At 42.1% G+C, this 17,794-nt stretch overlaps 1 protein-coding gene across 1 annotated transcript; it reads right to left on the bottom strand.

The window, feature by feature from the left end:
- Positions 1-373: 373 nt before the first annotated feature.
- On the bottom strand, positions 374-809 carry pde6gb (phosphodiesterase 6G, cGMP-specific, rod, gamma, paralog b). Its single transcript, XM_069664832.1, has 3 exons — positions 664-809; positions 537-577; positions 374-450 (listed from the first exon to the last, which is right to left on the bottom strand). Exons 1-3 carry the CDS (start codon positions 807-809, stop codon positions 374-376), a joined length of 264 nt encoding a protein of 87 aa, XP_069520933.1.
- Positions 810-17,794: the final 16,985 nt, after the last annotated feature.

Genomic DNA, 17,794 nt, shown 5'->3' with positions numbered 1-17,794 from the left:
ATTTGAGGCTGCCTCGCTTGTGTAAGTTTCGTGTTTTGTTTGTAAGAAGGATAGAAAAGGAGAGTAGAAGGACAGCAAGAGAAGAGAGAAAGATGCTGGTAGCTCAGAGCAGCAGAGCACATCTGGAGACGATGAGAGGATCGAATCAAAAGACCCTAAACACGAGCAGATGATGTGTGAAAGCAAAGTCAGAGGAAGAATCCGGTGAAAGACGATAGAAAGTGGGTTTTTTTGTAGATTTTTTTCTCTTTTTCCATTTTTGTGTTTGTTACAGTTCATGATGGTTTGTTCCATTTAAATCTGTGAGGTGGAGCCTCGATGCAGGGATGTGGATCTGTAATCCACTGAGGCCTGCAGGGAGATGCAGGACGGCTCAGATGATACCGTACTGAGCCAGCTCGTGCAGCTCCAGGTGATTGAAGGCCTCCCAGGGGCAGATCACGGTGATGTCTGCAGAACAAAGAGAGATATAAGGTCGGTCAGGCTGCTGCGAATCATAGAAACTGATTTTAAATGCATTTTGGGAGTGAACTCACCTGTGCCTAAGCCCTCCATTCCAGGGATATCATCACCAAAGCTGTGAAAAAAGAAAAACAACTTTACATTACACCGGTCATATTTTATAAACGTCTAAAGAAAGAAGGTGCATCATTTAAGGCGTACCCCTGGATTCCCTTCTTCGGGGGCTTGCTCTTGAACTGGCGGGTCTGCCTCTGCTTGAACTTGGGCGGGCCCTTCCGTGGGGTGGCGGGGCCTCCGGTGACACGGGTGGCCGACTTGATGTCAATCTTGTGCGGATCAAGATTCATTTTGGGCAGTTACAATACCTTTGTTGGTGTCTCTGACGTGCAGTCGTCCCGATGATATCTTGTTGTTTTGGAAAAAAGAGAAAAATGAACAAAAACTCAGGTTTCATCTGACAGAAATGTGGATGATGCATGTCGGACCAACATTCAATGACTGGATAGAAGTGATAACAGAGGTTAACATGATGGAAAAGGAAATCTCCGACTTCTGTCACACCTCCGAGACCAGATTTTATTTTAAGTGAATAAAAGGAAGGTTGATTATGTTGGAGGACATGAGAATCTTACACCTGTTTTGCCTCTATAACAGTGTACTATCTAAGTTGCTCTATTTAAGCATTGCTTTCATGTAACAGCGTGTGTCACCTCTGGCTGACATTACAGACCTTAATCCTCTTACTGATCTGACGAGCACCAGGCTAGATTTACACTCATATTTCTCTGTGATAGACTACCTGGCAGACTGTTCAGTGAGGACGACCCAATTTTCCCATAATCCCCGGCTCAAGTTAATAAGTTCTCCCCCCTCTGTGTTTCAAGCCGAGCGTCCACGTGTAATCTCGTTAGACCAAGGACAACACAGCAGATCTGCTGAGCGCGCACTGAGGGTCTCAGTGGTCAATCTGCTCAGTGTGTCTCAATGACAAAGAAAGTCCTGAACACGTCTTAGGAAGCTTTCATTAAATCATTCAGCTGTCAGAGCTTTACAAACTTTGTTCTTCCTGATGATACTGAGCTGGTTCAAAAGTACACACAGATGTAAAAAGTGTTGTGTATTTTTAAGCAGTCAGTTTGTCTTGTCATGCTTTTTACTACAATGGAGCATCTTTAAACTATTGTTCATACTGAATATTTTTTATCATTCTAGAATGAAAAACAATGTCAGATAAAAACCTGCTTGTCTTTGGTTAGAACTTGGGTACATTTACATCTGTCTAAATGTTGATTCAGCCCGTGTGCATCATCCTTTTTGGAATTAATGAACAAATTCATGATGCAGTTGACTGACCCTCGCGTTTACTCTGAACTTGGAAAATCTGTCTTTAGTTTTTGTGCTCAACGTGGAATTACGTACGACACACTCTCAGGATCGACACTCTAATTTTTCTCGGTCAAATGAAGGCGGTGGTCTCAAATCACTTCACCTCAGCTTGCAATTGTTTTTTTTGAGTATTGTGTTTTGGGTTGTTTTAATTGTGTCATTTTCTGCATTGCAAATGAGTGAAACCTCGATGATTTGAAGCTTAATTAAAGGTTTCAATTGAATTAATTTGATTCACTCAGAAAACATCTTCAAAACTTTAGAATGAAGGTTCTGTATTTTGAAAATCAGTTGCAAGCTTGATCCTAAAGCACGAGCAAACACTTTATCTGCCTATGGACTGAACTTTAAGACCTGTTTGGAGTCACTGTCAGGTCCCAAAGGCTGTCATCTAATGTTTCTACAGCTGCTTTTGTTTGGTCACTTAATGCCAAATATACATCATGTATTACGCTGTCGATTAGATTTTTGATTTAATTTATCCCTTATTTCGTGCAACTTTCACTTTTTTTCAGTCTCTTAAACTATGTGCTTGTTGAAGAAATAATTATTATATTATTTTGATGAGCTAATAAAAACCGAACGGTTTGACCTGTATTTAAAGTTCCCTTGACATCTAAAACTCTTTTTGAAAAGAGGACACAATGACAGCTTCATGCAGCATTATCTTGTTTGAAAACTTTCATTTATTTTCCACTTCCATCCTTTTAGTTCAAGTCAAAGTATTTCAGCTAAAACGATAACACCTGCGGTAATAATAATAAAAAAAACTCTCCCCATCTCTCTCTGTTTAAATCCCAACTATCTCAATAACAGTGTTGTTCGTGATGCTGGTGCTGAAGCTGTGGAGGAGCGTCTACTCACCGGCTGCTGGGTGAAGGACAGCCAGACGAGCGGCTGTGAGCGCAGCAGATGTGTGGAGTTCAATGCTAGGCTCGCTGTGAGGGCCAGTCCGAGCTGAGGGCCCCTCTTATACGCTGAGAGCCCGCAGAAGATTACAGATGCACCGCCCCCTGCTCTGATGTCAACAGTTTACATGTAATGGGGGGGTCAAAGATGGTGAGGGTGTACAGATGACTAAAATCTCTTATTATGTACTTTAAATGTGTTTAATCCTTTAGGAGCATGTAGGTAGTTCTTGTGTTTATCCAGCTTTCACATTGTTTGTGGAGAAAAATGAGGATGAGGCAAGAACATTTAGAATATTTCATCCTCGAAAACCAAAAACAAAGACAGATGTAAGGTTTTTATTTGGCTCTGCTTTGTTTAAGATATCTGAAGCATGATATAAGCCAACTTTAGTGTGTAAAATTTTAAGAAATACAAAGCAATGCTAATCAGGTCACTGATTTTGAGACAGTAGGATGCACAATATGTTGATGCAGGTTACAGATGCAGCAGCAGGAAGTGTCCTGAAAGGCCCGGTAGCCCACTCTCTCTTTGTTATGCAACCGTCTCACCACCTGCTTCAGGAAGTAAAAAACCCAATCCTCCATCCTGCAAAAGTCTCTTAGAAGATCTTAATGTGCTTTTCAGAGTAATTCCCTGCAGTTAGAGCCCCCCTACAATTCAAGTTCAACCACTATCATCCATCACTGTTCTGCTAATCAGGGCGTCTTCATTCAGGTGGATTCAACCACTGAGCCATTTTTCCTTTAAGAGATTAAGTGTTAGAAATGCAAGAAGTCTGAATATGTACCAGATACAGATAAGGATAATCAAAATTAATACAGCAAAGATATCCTGAGTTAACCTCTCCAAGAAATGCTTTAAAATCTGCAGCTGGATATCACCTATCATCAGTCCCTCTTTACAATCACTCATTTCAGTCCTCGGGGTTATTTTATTAGATATAGAAGAGATTAAAGGATGTGTCTTGTAGGGCCCCGAGCTGAAGCTAACCTGAAAGCTTTCTGCTCTAGTGCAGAGCAGACTTTGGCGACAACAAACTGCACAAACTCCCAAGAACAAAGGTTGTGATTTACATCCTTCAAGATATAGAGAGAAGTGAAAAAGTAAGACTTTTGAAAGCGTTGGTTTAGCTCAGCGCTTAAATCAGCGGCCCATGTACTGAGGATACAGTCCTCGATGCAGCGGCCCCAGGTTTGACTCCCACCCTCAGCCTGTTGCTGCATGTCATCCCTTTTCTCTCTTCCCCTGTTTCCAACACTCCACTGTCCTCTCTGTAAATAAAGATTTAAAAGGCCGAAAAAATAATCTTCTAAGTAGGAATTTTGAGAATGAAAACACACCATGACTGATGTAGTGTGCACATTAAGCAGACCCATTCACTCCCGAGTACAGGGATTAAGAAGACCACATGAATTTCAGTATCAGATGAAACACCATGTGAAGAGAATTAGCAGAGGCATTAATATGCAACACACCACCATAATTAATAACAGACAAAGGTGGAGTCTGCCAATTTCTTACACAACAAAATAAAAGAGACTTCTTTCAACAATAGAACCAAATAACTAAAACACAAGCGGCCATTTATTTATATTCAAAAGTAGATCACAACTCAATTTGTCGACCTTTTTTGTAACACTTTATAATGACTAGATAATGGTGAGCCACTCAAATCAAATTGTCCTATTTACTTTTGGTTTTAGGACACGAGCAGGAGGAGGGGCTCACTGTTAATAATCACTGCCTGCTGGGCACGTCGTGTCCATCGGCAGCTCCTAGTGTCCCCTATAAGCTCTCAGCAGGAGGGCACGAGGGCTCACGTGCCGGCTCATTGTGTACTATAAATAAGGGAATGATAGCTGTCGTGTAACAGGCAAGGGATGAAATGTGTGCAAGATCTTTATGGTATTTATATTATCTGGAAACACTCCATCGATTGAGTTTAGAGGCTTGTTATATTTTCCATATTTGAGTATAGAAAAAGAACTCCATGTAGCAATAATAAACATGTAGATCAGTGATGTAAATATTTCAGCTGTCTTCGTGTGATTGTGATCAGATGCAGCTTCATATAGGAGAATATTACACACAGTTATGACGTGCAGTGACGAGCATCAGCACTGATCAGTCCTGAGATTTTCCATCACGTCAGAGTGTTTAGATTCTGTTTATGATCGGTGAAACGCCTATGTCGTGTAATCCTCTGCATGACCAGGATCAAAGAATAATAACTGCAGGCTGGAGCTGCCCACTGGCACCGTGTAATCAGGACTTACTCTCCATTACACGACTACTGCTGACTCAGACAGGGAGATGAGATCAGGGTCACTGTCACCTCAGTGGTCCTGAGGGACAATCGGGCAGCTGGCAGAGTTCACCTCAGATGACCGAAGACGTTGCTCTAACACAGCTGCTTCTTTCTCCCATCATCCACCAGGCGACTTCTTCGATCTTAAAAAACTCACTCATATCGATGAAAATGTAAGTTTCATGAATTCAAATGTACGGTATTTAATTTACACATCAACATTGAACTTGTTTTACATTTACTATTTATAATTCTTGGTATATTGGATTGAAAACCCTGACAACCAAGACTTTTTGGAAACAATGAAATATTACATCTTAATTGATGTATTTTTTATTAAATATATGACTCTATTACTCTATTATTATTTAAGTACATAAGTAGTAATATGCGGTGACAACATTTAAAAAGAGCTGGGTGGGCATGAAGGATAAATCCTACATGTCTGTCTGGCGCTCTCTAGTGGCCTGTCAATGTTCTACAGTGACGACGAGGAGAATAGTTTGTTCTTAGAAACATTTATTAAACTAACCCTTAAATATACATTTTAAATACATACTTTAAATACTGAAGTAAAGATCAGTCGACAAACTTTTCAAACTTAACTTCAAACTTTAACAGACTGAAAACAAATGTGCAAAATAGCATCAACTTTTAGACATGAACAGTAAAGGAGTACTCTACTGTTTTATCGTCACACCTCTATAACATTGTTGGACTCTAAAGTTCTAAAAGAAAGATCAAGTCAGGCATTCATATATCAAACCTTTTTCTTTGTCAAAACCTGGGGACTTCATTAACCACAATGCAACTCCACCACCCACAGCTTGTGCTCCACATCACAGTTTGGAGAAGGACTGTCTGCCTCAACTTTAACTTACAGTTCTAGTTCTAGTCTTTTCTGTGCAAAGATACATGTCAGGAGTACTCCGGTTCAGATGTACCTCATAATTAAGGGGTTAAAATAATCAGATTGTGGCGCTGGTTTAGCTCAGCGGTTAAATCAGCGACCACATACCGAGGCTACAGTCCTCCGTGCAGCGGCCACAGGTTCAACCCCCGCCCTCGGCCCCCTGTCCTGTGTCACCCCCACTCTCTCTTCCCCCTTTACCCTACCATCCACTGTCCTCTCTCAAATAAAGACCAAAAAATAATAATCATAATCAGATTGTTGAAGAGACAAGTTCTCAGGTCCCAGAAATACTTTGTTGAGTACAGTGTTATCATAACTAATAGACATGACGGACAAAGCTACCGAACATGTATCCAAACTGTTATCACCTGAAATTAACCAAGAACTGTTTTACCATTCAGTCCTAAAGTCAAGAACTACCCTTACTTTTCATCTGCTGACCTTCAGCTTGTATCAGTTAACAGAAATGTTGTGCGGACAAGAGCTGTGTAAAAAAAATAGTGCTATAAAGTGCTTTCATTCAGTCAGCGAGAGACTCGTTCTAAAAAAATGGCAGTCAACACATCATTCATGTGTTTTTTAACAGTCTGATCTCCATCTTCAGGTAAGTTTTAAGGTTCTCATCAAGGACGTTCTCCTCGATAGCTGCGAGCGCCCGGTCACCTCCGTCATGGTAATACTGAAGCAGCTGCTCTGCATGTTCGATCCACACACAGTTATGGCAGCCGCTCATGCAGCAGTGAGTTGGAGCAGGCGGTGGACCCAGCTCAGGGGTCCAGGAGGAGGGGCTGCGGCTCTGTTCTGGTTCAGTGCATTCAGAGGAGTCAGACAGTGTGGGAGGAGGAGGTGAATCCAGTCCAGTAGAGAGGCATCGAACAGTAGTGCTGTGTAGACTTCTGCTCCATGACTGCAAAGGGAAATGATGGAGAGGATGTCTCAAGTTCAGCAAGGAGAGGATGCAAAGCTGAAAAACAGTAAAACATAACACGTCGTGATTTTCTGCTTCCATGTTGTTTGTGTTCTTCTGTTCTGACCCTTGTTTTTCATATGTTGAAGTACTTTCTTTAACTGATGGCAGTTAAAGAGGGCAGAGATTTTTACACTGACTGCTGATATGTAATTTGAAAGATAAAGTGTTATTAGACTTTAACTGTTAGTTGCTGTCCACAAAGATTGACCTAAATTTGACAGAAAACTTTACACTGACCGTGATATGAGTGTACAGGTCCAATAACAGGTCTATGGCAAAATTACAATATCAGCAAAATGACAAACACTAGAAACAACGACCAACATAATGATTTCGGCAAAAAAAAAATTGCTTTATAGCGCCCATGTTATGTTCAATTCCAACTAAACGTCCACGAACACAATAAAGTCGGAAGTATGGCTCCCCACTCAGGACATCGGACCATCCGAGGAGCACGTGAATGCAGCAATATGCCAGTGAACAAGCTGGATCAACGAAAGAGCCCAGGTACTGGCGCAGCTCAATTAATCACATCCATGTATTACAAAAAAAGGTCATTTTTCAACATGTCAACATTTTCACAGAGAGAGTCGTTTTTTTCGGCTCAATGCACAACAATCTTTCCATAAAACTCTGACGAAACTTCGCATCTCGTTGAATTTACTATCGTTTAAACGTGTAACACTTACATTGTGTGATAGGACGTAATTATTACTACAGAAATCTTAAAACACTCATTCACACGTTGACAGATACAAAGTGAGTTTTATTTAACAGTTTTTGAGCAAAAGATATCTCAAACTTACGAAATCTTACGCACTTAGCTAGCTACATATATCTATGTATACCAACGTCATGGACACTCTCTGCTGTTAAAATACAGGAAGCCATCCGGTATAGGGTCTGAAAATACCACCCAAATGTTCAACAAAAGGAAAGTTGGGATAAAGTCCACCTGTCAGCTCTGCTAGTGTTTGGGAATAACCTAACTCTATGCTAGTTTCTCTACCATTAGCTTTACAGTACTGTTAGCGTAGCCACTCACCTTTTGTAAAGACAGCGACGACCTCACAGCATTTACACCTAAACACAACATCGTCGAAGAGATCCAAGTTTGGCTATGTGCCTGTATAATTCATTTTCTTTTAACTCCTTATTTCATAAATGTATTCTGTCCTGGAGGTTAAATCCCGGGTTTCACCTGCTTTGCAAGCTAGTTGCATCACTTCCTATTATCCTCAACTTTGACCTTTGATGTATTTGTAAACAGATACGATGATTGGATAAGAGAGAGTAATGTGACCAATCAAAAAGGACTCCTCTAGAATTAAACCAATGGAAAGCGAAGAATAGTTTCTGGGCGGGTCAAATTAAACTGGATGCATTTCTTTGATCTGTCCAGCAGATAGCGGTAAATCGTCTGTATTTAAAGTTCCTTGATAATGGTAAAGCGCGCAAGACAAATTTAAGGATAAGGGCAATATATTTAGATTTTCCTTTACGAATATCATAATACATAATAATTATCATTTAGTTCGGACTATTATGTGATAGTGAGTAAGAAGAAGTTACCAAGACTTAGAAGCATGATGATTTCCTGTTTTTACGCAGCACTTACAGCCCAGATAATGACTGGACTGGGCTGTTTTTAGATATGCTATGTTTATATAATTTAGTTGTGTCTTTACTGTTTCCTTTAAAATCTCATTTCTCCAAGTCAAAAAGCCTTTTTTCATCCTTACAGTTATCTCTTCTTCACTTTTGAAACTGTGAAAACAGTTACCATTATAACTTTTCAGACTCCAGATAATGGTGCATCTGATTTCTCATGTTTTGACCTTGTTTGTTGGTGATGCAATGATGTGAGTGAAGATCAGAAGACAGAGGCGTTAACATGAGTCACATGAAATGGACTCCAGTCAGACCCAAGTCTCTAATCTACGACTTTAGATTTGACAAAATCCAAAAGAACTTGAACTTGGCTTCGACTTAAAAAAACATGACTCATTTTTACTTAGATCTCAGCTTTGTTCATTGAAATGACTTCAATTTCAAGCCAAAAGATTAGAAGTTAAAAAAAGATGGTGTCATGTTCTGTACAAGACACACTATGATGATACAGATGTTTAGTTTTCACGTCTGACAGTTCTTCTATTTTATTTATTAACAGGACCTTTAATATTGGTGAAAGATCCATATTAATTTGTTTAGGACTCAAACACAAAGTTTAGTACTTGTGTGGTGTTGATGTAGGTCTTTAAAGCCAGACTGAAGATTTACTTGTGACTTGGTCCCACCTTAAGTGGCGCTTACTGATGTGTTACCCTTCTACCTTACATAAGGTAAACAGAAACCTTTGTTAAAGGCTTCTCAAGCTACCTTCACTGACCATGGCTCGGTGAATGAAATCTTACAGCAGTGAAAGAGCCTTAGAGCGTTACATAAAGCAGATTTGGTGAATGAAACAGCTCTTTTATTAGTGAAAGAAAATCTTTTGATGTCGTTTTTCACTCTGTGATTTCTTACTTCTGTATAGCTCCCTGCCAATTTCTGAGCTATTTGACCCATGCACTGATGCATGAGGAGATTTGTGTGTGTGTGTGTGTGTGTGTGTGTGTGTGTGTGTGTGTGTGTGTGTGTGTGTGTGTGTGTGTGTGTGTGTGTGTGTGTGTGTGTGTGTGTGTGTGTGTGTGTGTGTGTGTGTGTGTGTGAGAGAGAGAAAGTGTGTTTAGTATATGGAGGAGAAGGAGTGTGAGTCTGAGGTCCCCACAGACCTCAGTGTTTGCAAGCCACGTCCATGGTAACGCGGTGTGGAAACACAGCAGCTGCTCGGCCTGGCATGAGATACCAGGTGTGTGGTGGGGCATGTTATCTCACCAGAGGCCCCGATCACAATGTGACTTTATTCCAAAGGGAGGTTCTCCCTCAGTCGCAGTCATGCTTCACAGAAACTCAGACCTTCATTCAAACACATAAAGCCAACCGCACTTAAAAGGCTGCTGATACTATCCTGAAAGAACGGATGGAAAGCAAACAGTCTCTGAAGAGTAACAAATAGACTCTGATGGTAGCTGTGCACACACAGAGAAGAATGAACACAGGCATTAGTGTTTAAACAGCCTCAATGATTCAGTCTTACTCTTATGATAATGGTTTTATCAGTATCATAATAAATTCCATTCCACAGAGGTTTCTGTTACCATGAGGCGTGTCTGATGGCTCATATTTCAGGCGAAATGCGAGGACAGAATAAATCATACTCCACGAGATGACGTCATAATGTGGACATAGTAAAGCTGTGATGTATGTGAGCTGATTGGAGCTGCAGTGTTGATTCATCATTCTGCAGGTCTGTCACTTGTATCGGCCCCTTTCATATGATCAATTGTAAACACATAAATATGAGTCAGTGCAGCTAACGTTCAAACACACAGCATGTGTTTTCTACATCCAGACGTCTCTCAATTAACTTAGTGTGATGAGATTATGATGCAGCAAGGATCATGGGAGATGTTGTTTTCTTTGCTTCGTTGTGTTCATTATTAAACAAAGATCTGGCTCTTAAACTGACTGTTCTATGATGGGGCTTCACGGTGGTACAGTGGATAGCGAAGGTTCCTGGTTTGAATTGCACAGGGGAGCCTGTGTGGAGTCTGCATATGCATATGCATGTGTGGCGTTCCCTCCGGGTACTCCTGCTTCCTCCCACAGTCCAAAGACATGCTCGTTAGGTTCATTGGTGACTCTAAAGGTGCGTTTCGACAGCAGGAACTTTCCCTAGGAACTAGGAACCTTTTGAGGAACTGCGTTTCGGTAGCAGGAACCAGGGTCTAAATTTAGGTCGAGGGTAATTGATTTACCCCCTAAAAAGTCCTTGTTTGGGGGGTAGTACTTTCCAAAGGTCCAGGAACTTTCAGGGTGGGTGATCGTTTCTGAATGGTCGAGTACTCACAGCGTTTTATTTCACCGCCATGTTTAAAAGACTACTAGCGCTTGTCTCCTTTCCAGCGTTGATTCAATGAATCCACCTGCAATGCAGTAAAGCACAATCAAGAGCAGCACAGGTTGAATCTCCTCCATGCTAACAGGCTAACTGTAGTCTTTACCGGGACTTCAGGTTGCTGTGGAAACGCAGACGACAACGGGCGAAGAGACGTTCCTAGAACTTAAAGTTACTGGTACTTTTGGTGTAAAATGGTGTAGATGTGAATGTGAGCGTGAAAGGTTGTCTCTGTGTCAGCCCTGTGATTGACTGGTGACCTGTCAAGCCTCTCGCCCAATGAGAGCTGGGATAGGCTTCTTTAATTTGAGGTACTCTACCTACGCACTCTGAGGCAGTAATATGGCAAACGTGTGTAGGTCAGCTCAGAGAATCTCTTGAGTATGTCAGGTATGTGAGCAGTGAGGAGGCAGAGGGGTTTGTTTTCTCCAGGAATGCCACCAGCCTCCTCTCACTCACAGTCCCCTCACAGCCCCTCTGCTGGATTAAGTTTCTCTCAACACCTTTTCCTTTGGAAATCCTGGAGCCCTGCTTTACCTCCGGCAGGCATTTCCTGAGGGGCCCTTTGCTGCAGAATGAGTGAGCGCTAGATTAAGTCGGTCACATGACGGGGAAAGTAACACAAATACTTAAAGAAAAGACGCTCATGGGGAGAGGCTATTTTTGATATAGTTTGATGATTTTGGAACATTTCCCACGACCCAGAGGTCCCCGAAGTCCCGCCTGAGGACTCCCATGGGGTGAACAGGAATTCCTGGAGGCCTTTAAAGCATTAGCTCAACATGTAACATTATTTTTTGAAGCAACAAAAATGATATTTTCGGTGTAAAGATGCTAGTTTTTTCTAATGTACTTACTAGTGTAATGTATTCAGCATCGCATGAAGTCATAAATAAATGTTTGTTACTTTATTTTTAGGCTTCTGTTGGTGTTTTCAAACTCGGCTCACTTTGCAGTTAAATTTGACCACATTAGAGTCTGTATCATCACAAAAACAAAGGTTAATTTACAAATCTTAATGCATAAAAGTTAAAGAAGTTCCTGATATGAAAAAGAGAAACAGTTTCCTGGCTGCAGCGCTCTGCATGAGAGGGATTAACTCCATCACTGATAATCTGGGTGAAACCCTGCAAACACCAAAGACCTCAAAGTATTTCTAACAACTTGTTGCACATTCTCACACACTGCTGTCACTCTATATATGGGAAAGATTTTTCGGGAATGAAACAAAAAACAAAGCTAAGAATAAGTAGGAATTTTGGAAATGTTTCAATGTCAATTCTGCAGACTTTGACCTTAAAACAGAAGCAGGAGTTGCAGACATGCTCCCTCTTTTTGAAGGTTGTGCAGATTTGTGTTATTGGGCATCGTGTAATGTACCTCTGATACTTGTATTTATGAGGAAGTGTTTCTGGCTGCAGCTGTGTCAACAGGCTGGGCAAACAGCTTCCCTCCAGTCCTTCAGAACAGGAAAAAGTAGCAACCAGGTTTTTCTCCTTCACTGCAGCCACTTCATGACCTCACTGCACCAACGACAGCGTCTCTGATAACTAACCCTTTTCTGTGGATCTGCAGAGATGAGCTCACAGTCTGACAGCCTGCGTTAAAAAGGCAGCAGGAGGTGTTTCTGCGCTCAGGTGTCCTTCCTGAAGGTCCTCCTGACCGACTCACAGCAGCAGCTTTGTCCTGAGCGCACAAAGACCTCACTGTTCATTTCAGCGGAGTGGACGGCAGCTGCGTCGCCGCAGCAAAATGACAAGTCAATGACACCGCTCTGATGGTTCAGAATTGGCAGAAATGTGTTTGTTAATGTGTCAGGAGGCGGAAACTGGAGACAGGAAGCAGTTTATAAAAAATCAATGAAAAAGTCAAACTGAAATTAATTGTTTTTCACTCAGAATCTCATCTATCCCCGCTGTTTGTTACCAAAAACATAATATTTACATTTTATGTGAATCTCTGCAGTGTTGGGTCTGTGATGGAGACATTTTGAGATGTCAACGTAGGAAAAGCACGATGGCTGAATTCTATTCATGTCCAAAAAATGGTCAAAAATCATCTTTGAATTAATAATCTCAAAGAACTCTGTCAAACTCTGTTTGACTTCACACACACACTCAATCACCACCTCAGCCCATTACCCTCAGGACGCAGGTACGAGACTTTGAGATGGAAAAGAGCCCGCTTTGGGAAAAGCCTGATACCTGCAGGCATCGCTGCCCTAACTACGCCTGCAGTACCCACTGTTTGTTGGGTGCTGTATACAACAGTTGTGTGATGCTAGGTTGTATGTGCTACTTCTGATGTTGCTGTCTGATGCTGATGATGCTACATGTGCTGTTTGTCTCAGAGTTTTGGCTGTGAAAAAGAATTTCCCCACTGGGGACAATAAAGTCTAACATTTGAACCTGGGTGTTCCCACAGACCCTGCTGTGTTTCCTCTGGCCTCACCAGAACATGCAAATGAATTGGCATGTTATTTGACTGGAAATGTCATGCTCCTGTTTGCTTACTGAACCGTATGTTCACACAGTTTATTCTACCTGTTCCATTACTGACTGCTGGTCATGCTGCGTGACTTTTTGTGGAGCCGTTCATATTCTATTAAAGCAAGGGTTTATTAAATAAGCTATAGAGCATATGTGCATGTATACCAGTGCATATTAGCTGATTAATTGAGCTTAATTCTTTATAAAAGCTCTGTGCAGTTGATCGCTGTTGCAGTACTGTAAATGTTTAAAGTCCCTTAGGGCTACCTGTACGACTACCGAGTCACGCACACGTCCAAAAATACAACCTCAAAAGCAAAATGCAGCTTTAGCTGGATGTTTGTCGATGCTGCAGGCCGACAGTCGCTCCATTTACATCTTACACAAATACTGAGTCTGTCTGTCACTCCAGCTTTAGAGAAAATCCTGCTGCATTATTTTGTAGGGACTTACAAAACTTAACGTTAAATGTGTGAGAATGTAGTCTCTGCTGACCTCTGATCTTCTGACCAACTATTCTGTGAATCCGCTCGGTGTTTACCCAGAGAACAGTTCAGGTCAAGCTGCCGGTGAATCATTCTTTCGTTTGCCGGCGAGGTCGCGTGAAGGCCGGTGATGTAACTGCAAATGAAGAGGTTTGAATCATCACGTTTCTGTTTTTAAAGTAAAGTTTCACTCGATGGCCCAAAATATTAACATGCACATCGACTGCTCAGACCTTTGCCACAGCTCAGCAGCTCTGCAGGTTAGCAGCCGGATGTAAAGCTGTTAATGATCAGCAGACTCGCTTTACATGAATTAGTTTTAACATATAACCATGCATTATAAGAGAGGCAAAGAGAAACAGAAGGGCTGAGGGCTGTAAATGTTTAGCTTGGCTGCTGATGTGAACTTCATGTTTGCAGTTTGTTGAAGCGTGTGGAGGGGAGCGTTGCAGGGTTTCGGTCGGAGGGGGGCTGCCAGCATGGAGGGAGGTGGGTGTTATTTTGCAGAGACAGAGGTGCTTTGACTCCTGCTGTGAAGTAGCAGAGCTCAGGCCTGGCTGCTTACTGTGCAGGGCTGAGTTCATTATCAGTCAGTGTGTTACAGGGGTAAACAAAGGCAAAGTTAAAAGCAGTCATGGAAAAACAGCAAGATACATTTACACATGTGTGTTTTAGATCGTCGTTCTTCATGTAAGTATTTACATTTGTCACAAACTGGCTCAAAGTGACAAAGAGGGAATCACACATGAAATACCATTTAAGCAATTTAATTTATTGTAAAACTAAAGATATATTAAACATAATTATGTAAGTTAGATAGGTCAGTAATGAGTGCAGTGTATGGATGAGTGTAGTGAGTGAGGAAAGCAAACAACCGCAGCAGCTGGTGGAGGCCTGCGAGGAAGAGAGCAGAGACGGAGGTTAGAGGGGACGCTACTTAAAAAGGCAGAGGACCAGTTAACACTGGTGCAGGGCAGGCAGTTTCCTGATGTCCATCCCGACTCTGCCCATTGGCTCCTGAACCAGGAAGTCAACCAAACCAACTGCAGGAAGAGAGGGCAGGGCGTCACACATTTTAAAGATGCACCCACCAATATGGATTATATGTACCATGTAAGGTGGGAGGGGTCGCTCATCGTGACATTAGGGCATTTTCACATTGGGTACAATTGCTTCGTACGGTTGCCCCCCTCTCCTCTCCCCCGCCGGTCAGCCTTCACATTAATAATTTGGCGGTAATGCAACTTAAAAACAAGAAGAAGAAGAGTATCATCAACTACGCGACATTGTTTATGTTGTTGTTCAGTGTAGAGGCCTGTACAATGGAGCCACCCATCGCACTGTGCCGACTATTATTCATGCTTTGGAGAAAATCTCAAGTACAGTACGCAGTGTTCACACTAATCAAACGAACTGGACTTTGAGGTGAAGTGTTCTCAGATCCGGGCCCGGGTTCCTAATGTGAAAGCCCCCTTAATCATCGCTCATCTCAGCAGCGAGAAGTGCACTTCCTGCTCAGCAACAAACAACAGACAGACAGTTAGCAAAAAGTCAGTAAACACAGCGGGAAAAATTTAAGGCGACGGAGGCAGACGTTTCCCTCAGGGGTCGCTCGAGACCAAACCAGAGCTTGGTGTGTAAATATTGTGTTCTAACATCTTCACAATAACAAGCTGACTCACCGCACTTTACTCTCCGTACATAACTCCACTAACTGCACAATAAAGTTACCACTTACTTTGCAGATTAAGATTTAACATCTAAAATGTGATGCATCCTCATAAAGTCAGATCCAACGTTTGTAGCTTGATGTTTACATGCAGGCCCTCAACGTCTTTCTTCTGTTACTTGTCATCGAGCACATTTCAAACACAGGAATTGTTATGTGTGATGCTTTTTATGGTCGGTGCTGCAATGTTTGCTAAAACAAATGAACCAATGGAACATTCATGCGAATAAGCACATAGCTAGGAGTGTATTTGAATTAGTTGCCTGCCTCCCTGTTATAAGCTTGTTTTGTCTCTGTGTCAGCAGCTTCTCTTCCTGTGCATATTGTCCTTTTAGCTTCATTGAAGGTTTTTTTAAAAGCTCCATTTGCTGCTTCCTCTCGTGTCATGTTCAGATGCTTCGCTCCAGTTTATTTCTAAGCTCTAGTGACTCAGTGTTTGTGTTTCTGACTAATTGGACAAACCGCTCGGTGTCTCAGATACCTGCGATATCAGCAGGATGCAGCGATGTGTTCAAGTACCAACTAGCTCTGGTCTCTTACTCTCCTGACACTGCTGTTCCAGGAAGCTGTGGTGCCGATCATATTCCCCTGATCACTCAGCATCATTCTCCAAAGAGGTCGCTAAGGTTCAGAGACTTAGTAAATATGTTTTTCCCCCAGATGATCAGATGTTGACCTCCCTGCTCAGCCTTCTACTGCGGAAAACACATTTAAACACCTCTCTTGTGCAAAGTCTCAGGCCCTGCAGCTGCAGGTCTGCAGACTTTCCCAAATGTTTTCTGTTTTGTATTTGAAAGTGTGTTTGTACTTGTTTGTGAGCACATTGAAATAGGACCAATGGGCCAATGGCTGCTGGGAAATGGAGGAAAGATAAGCATAGAGACAAGATAAGTCCAATTTAGCTGGAATAGTAAAACAAACAAAGAGCTGCATGTCCTCTTTTGACTCTGCAAACATTACATAATATATTAACCCTGTCACCGTCTGCTGAATAAACTGTGGTCAGAGCCTTTGTAGCTGGACATTATCACAGCCGTATAGTTCGCTCCTTCCGCCGGACACAAAGGGGAAAAGACAAAGCAGATGGTTGCATATTCCATTGATCTCTTCACATGTCTTATCTGACCTGCCGCAGTATCTCTCCGTCTCTGTCATGTAAAAGAGAGGACAGCTGACGTGATAATAAGGCCTGCAGAGCCTAAAATAGAGCTGCAGGTTGTGGCCTTGTGTCACCTCCTCGCGAGACTTGGAGGTTATCAGGCCACAGCAGTTGGATGGTTTATAAATCACAGGCCGGCCTCTGGACCGCAGCAGCAGGCGCCTGGACCTGTTAAGTGAAGACACATGAAATATGAGCGAGGAGGGGGTCGAGTCGGGAGCCGCGCGCGTGTGTGTGCGTGTGTGTGTGTGTGCGTGCGTGCGTGCGTGCGTGCGTGCGTGCGTGTGTGTGTGTGTGTGTGTGTGTGTGTGTGTGTGTGTGTGTGTGTGTGTGTGTGTGTGTTTGTACTGTCAGAGGAGCCATGTCAACAGATTGTCCTGCAGCATCTAATCATGTTGTAACTGCTGGTAATTTAGATAACTGTAATAATATTTAATAATATAAATGCCTCAAATTAAATTGAATATAATAATTTATATGTCACTGAAACCATGTGATGTAACATGTGGCCTTCAGAGAATGATTTGTTGCACAGGAAGTTTCATGTCTGCGGTCCTAAGAGCTCTTCATGGCCTCATCTTTATTCACGGCTCGCTTGGAAAACATTTTCATGAATGTGAAGTTCAGTCTTTTCTTTCCTTTAAGTTTTTCAGTTTCCAAATCCGGTGTTTAATGATTACTTTAATGATGGAAGGTGATTCTGTAAGGATTGTAAAGCTCTGTGTGATTTTACAAAAATATGCTTTTGTTTCCTTCCTGAGCGTTTGTTAAGAAGATCAAAACCAACATCACATCTTTGTGTGAAGTAGAGGACTAGATTAGCCTAGCTTAGCATAAAGGCTGGAAGCAGAGATGCGTTAAAGCTCCTGTGAGGAACTCTTGGTTTGTGTTGATTTTGGCGCCCCCTGTGGACAAAGCCGTACCTCTCATCTTTTTGCTGATTTTGTCCTGTACATGTTGAATAGGTGGCAGTTAATCGCT

The sequence above is a fragment of the Semicossyphus pulcher genome, unplaced genomic scaffold (assembly GCF_022749685.1).
Source record: "Semicossyphus pulcher isolate SPU_LCO1_2020_fin unplaced genomic scaffold, fSemPul1.0.p SCAF_16, whole genome shotgun sequence".
Lineage (NCBI taxonomy): Eukaryota > Metazoa > Chordata > Actinopteri > Labriformes > Labridae > Semicossyphus > Semicossyphus pulcher.
This window is presented reverse-complemented; position numbering and strand designations above follow the sequence as displayed.

Coding starts and splice junctions, on each gene's coding strand:
- pde6gb (XM_069664832.1), bottom strand. CDS start 809: ATGAATCTTGATCCGCACAAGATTGACATCAAGTCGGCCACCCGTGTC. Junction 578..663: donor CCGAAGAAGGGAATCCAGGG/GTACGCCTTAAA, acceptor CTTTTTTCACAG/CTTTGGTGATGATATCCCTG. Junction 451..536: donor AATGGAGGGCTTAGGCACAG/GTGAGTTCACTC, acceptor TTTGTTCTGCAG/ACATCACCGTGATCTGCCCC.